The sequence below is a fragment of the Medicago sativa genome, chromosome 2 (assembly GCF_051527215.1).
Source record: "Medicago sativa cultivar Bolivia chromosome 2, Bolivia_mono, whole genome shotgun sequence".
NCBI classification, from domain to species: domain Eukaryota; kingdom Viridiplantae; phylum Streptophyta; class Magnoliopsida; order Fabales; family Fabaceae; genus Medicago; species Medicago sativa.
Genome location: NC_140750.1, coordinates 81,926,279 through 81,936,985, shown reverse-complemented (window position 1 = coordinate 81,936,985; position 10,707 = coordinate 81,926,279). Strand labels below are relative to the sequence as shown.

General features: G+C 32.3%; 2 protein-coding genes across 3 annotated transcripts; both read left to right on the top strand.

The window, feature by feature from the left end:
- Positions 1 to 288: 288 nt before the first annotated feature.
- Positions 289 to 687, top strand: LOC146951460 (uncharacterized). Its single transcript, XM_085748739.1, has one exon. The coding sequence runs from the start codon at positions 289 to 291 to the stop codon at positions 685 to 687; it is 399 nt and encodes a 132-aa protein (XP_085604865.1).
- Positions 688 to 3,160: 2,473 nt separating this feature from the next.
- Positions 3,161 to 4,678, top strand: LOC146951459 (embryo-specific protein ATS3A-like). 2 transcript variants are annotated; one of them, XM_085747441.1, is made up of 3 exons: positions 3,161 to 3,351; positions 3,484 to 3,606; positions 4,164 to 4,678. In XM_085747441.1, the coding sequence occupies exons 1-3, from the start codon at positions 3,220 to 3,222 to the stop codon at positions 4,452 to 4,454; spliced, it is 546 nt and encodes a 181-aa protein (XP_085603567.1). In that variant the 5' UTR covers positions 3,161 to 3,219; the 3' UTR covers positions 4,455 to 4,678. The 2 variants fall into 2 exon arrangements, with proteins under 2 accessions (XP_085603567.1, XP_085603566.1); XM_085747440.1 differs by having other exon boundaries at positions 3,481 to 3,606.
- The last annotated feature ends 6,029 nt before the right edge of the window (positions 4,679 to 10,707 follow it).

Genomic DNA, 10,707 nt, shown 5'->3' with positions numbered 1-10,707 from the left:
GAACTTATGCAAATAAATGATCTTTTTTGTATCATTTATGAGCTTGCCAATCTAGTTTATGAAAAAACAGGTTATGTTGATACAAATTTCGTTAGTAAAATCTTATAAATTAACATAAAAACTTGTTTATTTGCATAGGTTATTTTTAATAAGCTCAAAAATAAGTCAATCCAAACAGGCCTAAGAAACCCTAACGGCAGATAGAAGCACATCGCAAAATTCTCTATCCCATCATCATCGATCATTCTTCTTTTACATTCATTCAATCAACAAAGAAACTTCTTAACTATGGCGGCACCACCACCACCACCAACAACAGACAGGATCAGCGATTTACCAGATGAAATAATATGTCACATACTCTCATATTTGCCCCCCAAACAAATCACCCTCACAAGCCTTCTCTCAAAGCGATGGAAACTACTCTGGCTAGCAATGCCAAACGCAGACAGAATCAGCGCTTTACCCTTTGAAGTTCTATGTTGCATCCTGAATAATTTGCCCACCAAACAATTCTTCGTCACAACCATTCTCTCAAAGCGCTGGAGACAAGTCCTTGACAGAATTCTCGAAACCAACCACATAGATTATTATGATGATGATGACAGCGACAGTGACAGTAGTGATAGTGATAGTAGTGAGAGTGAGGAGGAGGAGGAGGAACAACAACAACAAGAATACGTTTGAATTGGGATTGGTTAAACAAATTCATTTGTTTTGGTCCCTCTCTTAATCAGAGTATATGCTGCTTTTAATTTATTGGTTTTTGTTATTATTGAATGATTGTAGCATGCTACTAGAAAAACAAATATTACGACTCTTTCTTATCTTAATCTTATAACTCTAGTTATTTATTTATCACTGATGATATAGTCATTTTGAAATTACTAGTTTTCATGATGTTTAAATTGTTTTCTATATGACAGTGCTGCTCATGTTGCTGTTACAACACTTGTTGTCGTCCATGTCTTAAGTACCAACCTTTTAGTGGTCATTTGTTTATCTGAATTTGGTGGCGTATCCAATAGTAACTTATTAAAAATTTATTATCGGTTTACTCATTCATTCTACTTATATTAGAGAGACACATCATTTCATGACATTCACATGAGTATGCCATCATATGTATCTATGTAGTTACATAAGTAGTTTTATTTGATGCTATTTATTTTGCATGAGATCCATCACGTTATAGTTATCCTTTGCTATACACATGAAATGATACTCCATTAGTTAGAGTAAATATGAACTGGAGCGAAAAAATAATCAGATTGCTACTACAAATAGATGGGTTTTTCCCCATATTTTTATGCAAAACTTGCAACTTTTTGTCTGTGTTCACTACACACATCACTGATCCAATCTTTATCTTTTTGCATCTTATGCATTTCTGTGTTCCATTGTTGAAGGGATATTTGGAAAATAAAAAGATAGAATCAACAGATTGATAAGGTTGAAGCAGTGGTTTTAAACTCCGGTCGTGGATGTGGTTGATGTCATTGCGGCCATTGCAGCTGCTGCGACGCACGTAGAAATAATTTAATTTTTCACAAACTATATAAAGTGACACCAACATGCTACTACACTATTTACCCACCATTGGAGAGTCTTAGTTCACTCTGTATTTGATTGACTTGAAATACACACTTTCGAAGCATATTGCAATTTTGAGTTTCAAAATTTTAATTTTTGGAGAGAAGATTGGAACAAACATGGTCGAAATCATCTGATGCGATTCCTGATTCAGTTATGATACAATAGCACGCGTGATTAAGAAACACACGCAATTGTTGTGTAATACGGTTGTAGAGACTACCACATCAACAATATTGCGACAACAATTGCATATGCGAACCACAATTTAAAACCATGGTTGAAGCCTCCTTATAAGTTTTGAATAAAGAATCAGCAAATTGAGTCATGTCTTGAGCATCTTGTGACCATGGTCAGTCCTTAGATTTTTGATGCCATGAAGGAATCAATTGCATGATACAACAGAAAAAAATTGTTTAATTGAGAATAAAATATCATACAAAGGTTTGTTTGCCGACAAACAAACATCTATATGATATCCCCTAAAAAAAAAAAACCTTTGTATGATATTTTATTCTCAATTTAACAATTTTTTCTATTATAACAACTACACTGTTAATTTTGTTCTATATTTGCCTTGTGCAATGTGTGTGTTTTTTTCTTTACATTCTTTCTTGGTTTGCTCTTCTAAGTACATATGAAATGTTTTTTATTCCTATGATGATATTTGTATCAGATGTGTGGGTTAATACACATTTATTTTCTTTTTTGACGGAAACATGTTTAGATATGTTACCAATGTACTGTCTTAAAATTAATTATGGATTTGAAGTACATGGAAAATTAAACTGAGGGACTATTCAATTTATTTTACGAAGGTAATATTCAGTGTTCTTTGGCGTTTATCACCCCCACATACACGAGTTTCGCGAGGCAGACTAAAATAATAGTACCTTTGTTAGTTGAAAAAAAAAAGGACCTTTTTATGGTGAGAAATTCTAATATGGTCACAAGACCAAATAAATAGTGTTTGGTCACACACACATAAACAAGTATTTTTTTTTAATGATGAAAAGAAAATTGATAAAAAATAATATAATATTTTGAAGATAATAACTTTATGTGGATGTGTCCAAAAACTATTTATTTGGTCTTGTGACCATGGAAGAATAACTATTTTGAAAAAGGACCTTTTTACGCTGTATCTTTGCCTATGTTTGCTTTCATTACTGGATTATTAGAATTGATTTTCAATACTTTAAAAAAATTAAATGAAAATATTAGACCATTTATTTTGGGAAACTAAAAGTTGAAGAAAATATTAGACACTGATTTGAGCTGAATTTTTTTTATTTCATTTTTACCATTTATTTAAATTATTTTATCATTTTTATAAAACTATTTAAATGATCAATTAAAAAATTAGTTTTTTTTAAAGAAATTTAAAAAATTAGTTAAATTCCATTAATAGAAACAATGAATAACAATAGGAATAACACTAATTTACCATTAACGAAATCACCCTTGTAACAAGTAAAAACTTAATGAAGTTGACCTACTCACGCATCCACCTTTGTCGCGTGGCGTGGCTACGATAAAACCAACGAAAACCCCAAACAAACAAACGATAGCAGAGAGAGAGAGAGTAGTGACAGTGAGTGAAGCGATCTCTCTAGAACTAGAACCATGAAAACTGTTACCTCCTCAATCCTCTTCTTCACATTTTGCATAATCATTGTCTTCTCTCAATCATCAAGGATAATCCTCGATCACCCTCAACCTAACCTATCTTTCAAACCCAATCAAACCCAACATCAGGTACTATTTTTTCACTTTTTTTATTTTTTTATTTTTATAATAGTAGTAGATTTAATTACTTAATTTGATTTCTAGAGAAGCATTTTCAGATCTTGTTATTGTTTTAGTATAATAATATGAATGTTGTAGCAGAAGAATAATGAAGATATTAGTAACTCTTGTTCATACACTGTCACAATAACCACAAGCTTCGATTCTCCCTCATATACTAGAGATCGTATCAGTCTTTCTTTTGGTGATGCTTATGGCTATCAGGTTTGTTCCATTTTTTTATGCTATACTTAAATTAACCAATTCAGAAATTATTATTAGTGTATAACTAATTCACTCTAATTTTATTACATTATTAAAAAAATGAATGTTTGATTTTAGCCAAACCTAAATATTAGTCTTTAACTTAATATAAAGTTTCAAACATGTCATTTATTTATTTTTATCAAATTATTAGTCCTATATTTTATTTTAAAAAATGTTTACCTCATTAGTCCACTTTTTTACCATTGAATTGAATGGTATGGTATATACTGTAAAGAATGTTCCATTCCACCATTCAAATCCAAATTAGACTCTTGTTGACATTTACAACAATCAGATCACAATCTTAAATAAAAAATTAAAACAAGGACAACTGTTTATGCGGTCTCTTAAGTTAATTTATTCATTCACCTATGTTTCGACATGGATTACAAGCTTTTAATCTATTGTCTTCTTTCCATGTGAGCTCTCAGTACAAATAAGATACTTTGTAATTGATTGATGTTTCATATCAATGAAATTTTATTAATATATTGGTTAATTGGATAATGAATCAGGTTTATGTTCCAAGATTGGATGATCCTAGCTCAAGGACATTTGAACGGTGTTCTACAGATACATTTAACATAAACGGACCATGTACATACCCGATATGCTATCTGTATTTATACAGGTCTGGATATGATGGTTGGAAACCAGAGAGTGTGACAGTATATACCCATAACTACCAACCTGCTACTTTTTACTACAACGCTTTTATCCCAAATGGTATTTGGTATGGTTTCGATTATTGTCGTGGTTACTTACCCTCCACTACCACTGCCACTGCTGCTGCTGCTGCACTCTAGTGTAGTTGATCTTCTTAGTTTATGAATAAGATAATAATGTAGTTTTCCATCTGTGAAACCCCTCTGTTATATGTGGGATTAGTGGTCCTTCTATAAGCCATTCTTCTATATGGAAATGTTTGTAGGTTTTACTGTCTGTGTTAATTCCACATTATATATACCATGTGATATTTTGAGAGACTGTTTGGTCTTGTCTATTTATGAAGTCTAGCTAAATTTTATTACATCTTTTTAATATATAAGTAATTATAATTGTGACTTTTATTCTGTTAAGTGAAGTCCTCTTTGTATGAAAATAGTACATTAAAAAAAGAAAACATGGGATGAGATTTTACTTATCTGATTTCATCTAAGGAAAGGATCGTTATGGAGAAACCGAATTCTATTTTTCGATGGAACAATTATAGATCAAATTTTACTTATATTTTGGTCAAACTTCGGATTACTAGGATCTCCCTTCCCCTACAAATCAATGGGTCAAAACAATTTTTTGTTGAAATTTTATGAATAAAACAAAGTGTTTTGTTTGTATGTATTGTTAACGTAAAAAAATAAAGTTGTAATAATGTGTTGCAACATCACTTAATTAAAATGACCAAACAACACAGAGACCTTTCAAAATAAATATAACCAATCAATTAATGGTGTGGAGTAAACAAAGGGTGGATAAATAAATTGCAACCTCTACATACCACTGTATTGGTTCACGATTCGTAGTTGATCTGTTTTGATCAGGAAAGCAGTGCGCAAGCATTAACTACATTGATTACGAGTTGAGGGTACATGCAAGTTCAAGTCAGTAAGAGAGCAAGAAATGAGAGGTTTTAAGATAGGAAGATTGTGTACCTGATGCGACGACAAAGGATCCCTTTTATAGGCGTTGGCATAAAGCCTCATAATCATGGTGGAAGAGTCATTGGAGAGCTCTTACCAACGACATAGTTCATTAACCGTCGAACGTTGGGCAGTTACTGATATTCAGAAGCGTTATGATTTATGGGAGAATCCTAAGCTTTTGACCATTGGAGTATATGTTGGGTGTTGATTTGATGCGAGAGTGGCATAGATAGCAATTGGACTATCACATGACTGAGCCTTTGTTGGCATTAGACCTTTGTTCAGTAAGGGCTTATTGGGGCAATGCCACGATTTCGAGATGAATTTGAATTTGCTGGATCAATCGCAATGCTTCCTCTTCATCAGGTCACTTTGCCAACTGTTAGATTAGATTGGAGTCTTTTCATTTTGATGTGTTGATCTTGACAACGTTTCTGAAGTTTTTTGTGCATTTTCGCTGCCAAACATTGATGTCTATTGGTTATGAGGTTTGGATGGAGGTTTTGAATCATTTTTACTTCAAACTTCTTTAAACTTGCAGTTTTCTTTGCAACTTTATGCAACTCAAGGTTCCAGATCCAAGGAGATTTCTGCAAGTGCTCCTATTCCTTGCATCTCGACAACGTTTCTTTGCATTTCAATCAACAAGCTTTGAATTTGGACACTTGCTGGTTGGTGGTATGTTTCTTTTCCTTCCTCTCATTTATTTATTGTTTTTCCTCTGTCATGATAATTAAGACCCATATGGGTTCACGGGGATGAAGTAGGTTTCACCTTTGTGAAGGATGTTTATCCACTGTTATTTGATGGTTAATTTCTATATTTTGATGTTTCCTTCTATATCATAATTACTTTTAAGCTTTTTCCAGTTTGGTGGTCGTCTGAGCAAGACGCCATTGCTACAGTTGTTCACGAACAACATTCACTGGTATGCTCCTCGCTCTTTTACTCGGTGGGCAGTGGAAAAGGGGATTTAGTTATTCTATCGAATGCACATTTCCTTCTCCGCATTATAAGTGAAATGGCCAAGAATGGTACAAAGAAATTGATTCATTCCCCTGTTGGCGAGGTGAGCTCCTCCCAAGTCGTTGTTGAGCCCTTGTGTACTCCTACCATTTATTTGATGCCGCTTATGAGCCTCCTTGTTAAATCGCAATGCTATTTGGCACTCCACAAAATAGTGTGAGATTTAATGGTAGAAACATTACTTGGAAAACTAGTACTGCTCATATCATATCAAGTGTTTCTTTGGCTGCCAACAAATCTTTACTAGCTGCTGGGTCTTCGATGTCAAAATTCACTATCCTTAAGACTTTCATTGTAATATTCACCCTCCTAAAGTTAGCATCATAAAAGAAGTTATGTGGCCTCCTCCCATGATTAACTGGATCAAATGCAGCTGTGATAGAGCTTCAATTAAGAATCCAGACATTTCTTCATGTAAAGGCATCTTCAAGAACAATAATGCTCAATTCTGAGGTGACTTTACCGAAGGTTTGGGCATTGGAATTTTTTTGAAGTTAATTGGAACAGTAAGAGCAATGGAGATAGCTAAAGGAAGGTATTCGGATCATTTCTGGCTTAAGGCAGATTCATTGTTAGTTGCCTTGGATTTTATATCTTCTTACATAGTGCCTTGGCAGAAAAGGAATAGGTGATCCAATTGTATTGTCTTCATTTCCAACATTAATTTTTTAGTCTCCCACATCTATAGAGAAGAAATGTTTGTGTTGATAATTTAGCTAATTTAGATTTATCTTTGAATTCTTTTGTATATTACTACTCCGTCCCACCGGTGGTTAGAGAAGCATATGTGAAAAATATACTTTGAACATCTAGTTTTAGATTTACCTACTGTTGAAGAGGTCTTGGTTTGACCCATTCCTCTTTTATTATAACAAATCATATTTGGTTTATATATTTTGGCTGAGCTAGCACTTTGCTACTCACTTGCTTAAAGAAAGAAGTTAGTATTACATGTGTATAATGGTGGATTCTAGGGTGAGGGTTCAATTAAGTCCCTCACCGGTGAAGCACCAAAAACTCATCATTAGATTGAATCAATGGTTGAGATTATTTGAAAATAAAAACAAGAACATCTATTCCTTTCCACACACAATTATGTCCATATCTCTATCCTCTCTAACTTCCATTTTCATTTTCACGCATATCCTCTCCGGTTTCAGAAGTTGCAGATCTAGTGTGTGTTTTGTTTTCTGGGTGAGACCAAGTGAGAACTATTATTTTTCATCAAATCAATAAAAGAAGTATCCATTGGCAAACAATAACACACATTAATATAATCAAATTGAGGGTGATGAGACCAAACCGTTCCAAACCGAAGGCCGCTTATAAAAAAAATTATAGTCTAAAGCCCAGTCGTATAATCGTCAAACATTCATTCAAATTGATTGCATTTTCTCTTTTCACGGTTGTAATGGAAATTTAATTGAAGTTGTTGGTCAAAATTAAACCTGTATTCTACCTTGGCTATTTAACTCAATCAAAATAAAAACAATAAAAGCATAAAGGCAACTATAATCTTTGTTCAATTGCACCATATGGTGTGGCCAAATTTTATTGATTAGCAACACGGGTTCCATTTTATTTTTGGAAAGCATATGCATATTGTGGTGAATTGAAAATGATGCAAATGGAAGAGATAAGGGTTGGATTGAGTGTGGAAAGGAATAGATGTTCTTGTTTTTATTTTCAAATAATCTCAACTATTGATTCAATCTAATGATGAGTTTTGGTGCTTCACCGGTGAGGGACTTAATTGAACCATCACCCTAGAATTCATCATTTTTTTCAATTTTAAATTTAAAAACAACATAAAATATAAATACAAGAAAATACAGCAGAAAAATGTGGATAGACGGGCACGTAATGCCCGTCCTTCTATGGTTCAAGAGTTTTGGATGGGAGGCGAGGGGATGGGAGATTTTTAATTTGAAATGTTTGGTTCAATTTTTAGAAGGGGAGGGGAGCAAATTTTATTGCACTGTCAAAATTATCCTTATATTAATTTAAAATCTCAATAGTATCCTTGTAAGGGGAGGGGAGCAAATTTTATTCCACTGTCAAAATTATCCTTATATTAATTTAAAATCTCAATAGTATCCTTGTAACAACATTTATTATTATTAGGTTATATTATCCTTGAAACAACTGTTATTATTATTAGGTTATAGGTTATATTATCTTGTAACAACTTTTATTCAATATTAGTAACAATTTTTTCTTATAACAACTTTTATTTCATGTTATTAACAACTTTTCCTTGTAACAACTTTTTGGTGATGGTCGGGATTCGAACCCCGGACCTTGCATATATTATGCATTATTTTACCAACTGAGCTAAGCTCACAGGGACTTCCTTGTAACAACTTTTATTACTACTTGTAACAACCCTATTACTAATCCATTATTCCATCGTCTACATCGTGTTGTTATAGATTACATCGTTATTGTTTCGTTACTTTATTATCCTTATTTAATTAAGTTTAAGGTAAAACAGTAAAATAATTTTAAAATCTCTCTCCTCCCTTGCGAACCAAACACACTTTTAATTAAAATATCTCTCCTCCCCTCCCCTCCGTTAAAATTCCTCCCCTCCCCCCCCCCCTTCCCTCCTAATTCTCGAACCAAACGGACCTTATTCTCAATTTTTTTTCTTACTTTCTACTTTTTAAAACTTTTTTTAATCTTTTATATTTTTTTTGAAGGATTCTAAATAATGTTTTTATATATACCTCAATAAATATTATATTTTATTTTACTTTTCTAATTTTTAAACATTCTTTCTATTTTGCATAAACATCTCAATAAACTACATATATTACTTTCATCATATCCACTAAATATTTAATGTAATTTGTTACAATAAGCTTAATATTTTTTATTTTTTTATTCAACAAATTTGTTCAAAAAAAATTAAGATTATTTTTTCTTCAAGTTCTCTATTTATTTTTGTTTTGTTTTTCAAATTTTTTAATCTTTTTTTATTTGGCATAATATATCAACAAATTACATATATTACTTCGATCCTAGATGCTAAATATTTAATAATTTATTGGTAGAACTAATTAATGTCTAAAGTAATTTTAACATGATTTTATCAACAATTTTTTAATTTGTTTTTGAAAAAATATGTAATCTTCTATTTTGTTTATTATACACGGTGAATTCTAGGGTGAGGGTCCAATTAAGTCCCTCACCGGTGGACCACTTATAATAGCAATTAAGAACTATTAGATTAATCAAACATATACATCCTATTATACATTGTATACACTAGATCACACACATCTTTTTCATCACCCTCCTCCTCTCCCTTCTCTGCTACCAAACGTCCATATCCACCAATGTTGCCCTTGCATTAACATTTCTTGGGGTGCTTATGATGGCAGCCATGGAGAAGATGAATCAAGGTATTTCCCAAATGAAAGTTCTTGAAATATTATTTGGACCAATGTAAAGAAATAAGTCCTTGGTTCATCGACACACCTTTATTTTTCCATTCAATTTTGTTTAAGAAAAAGTAATAGAATTGAAAAAGATGTTGCAATGAAAATGAAATCAAAAGAAATGAGAATAATTGCTTGCTGCTCACTTTGTTTTATTTCTAATTCACTGAAATTATTAAACGAAATTATCTATAGATATGTTTTCCATTGTTGCCTCATGCCAAGGCATCAAGGACACGAAAACAAAGTTCAATTTAGGAACGTTCAGTTTCATTTTCTAGCCGCAACAATATCTTCTCTGTATGCTACTTACGTGACAACCGCGTATGAATTATTCAGATCTCCTATGAGTATTGTGGAAGATATGGGGGACATGATTGTGTGTAGCAATCTTTCAAAGTTCTATTTTTATTTTTAAAAAATCCGAACCTTTCATCAAATCCGACGATGTATAAAAAGTGGTTCACCGGTGAGGGACTTAATTGGACCCTCACCCTAGAATTCACCATCATATATGCATAAATTTATTTTCATTCAATATCTTTAAAAATATTTCACAATATTATAATCTATTCAACTAAAAGATAGTTTGTTTCAAAATATTTTAACTAAAAATAGTTTGTTTCATGGCTCCTATCATTTTATTAAATTATCAGAAGTACCTCCTAAAAAAAAAGTTCGAAGTAAATTTTTTACCTTTCTTCAAAAAAAAGAAGTAAGTTTTTAACTTGGGCTTCACGTATCCGCTATTCTCAACCCTAATTTCAAACTTATTTATAGAGAAGTGAGGGCAACTGGTTGAAAGAAAGTAAGTATAGAGAAAACGCAGAAGCCGTAATTCCTCTTTTTCACGTCTCAGCTTTGGAGTTTTAGTAAGTCAATTTACTTCAGAGTTTTCTTGAATAACTGGTTTTTTCTCTATTCTATTGATTTGTTATTATGCTCTT

What these genes read in the sequence shown, in the direction of transcription:
- LOC146951460 (XM_085748739.1), top strand. Translation starts at nt 289, where the DNA reads ATGGCGGCACCACCACCACCACCAACAACAGACAGGATCAGCGATTTA.
- LOC146951459 (XM_085747440.1), top strand. Translation starts at nt 3,220, where the DNA reads ATGAAAACTGTTACCTCCTCAATCCTCTTCTTCACATTTTGCATAATC. An exon ending in CCAATCAAACCCAACATCAG is followed by an intron (nt 3,352 to 3,480) that starts GTACTATTTTTT and finishes TGAATGTTGTAG; the next exon opens with CAGAAGAATAATGAAGATAT. An exon ending in GTGATGCTTATGGCTATCAG is followed by an intron (nt 3,607 to 4,163) that starts GTTTGTTCCATT and finishes ATAATGAATCAG; the next exon opens with GTTTATGTTCCAAGATTGGA.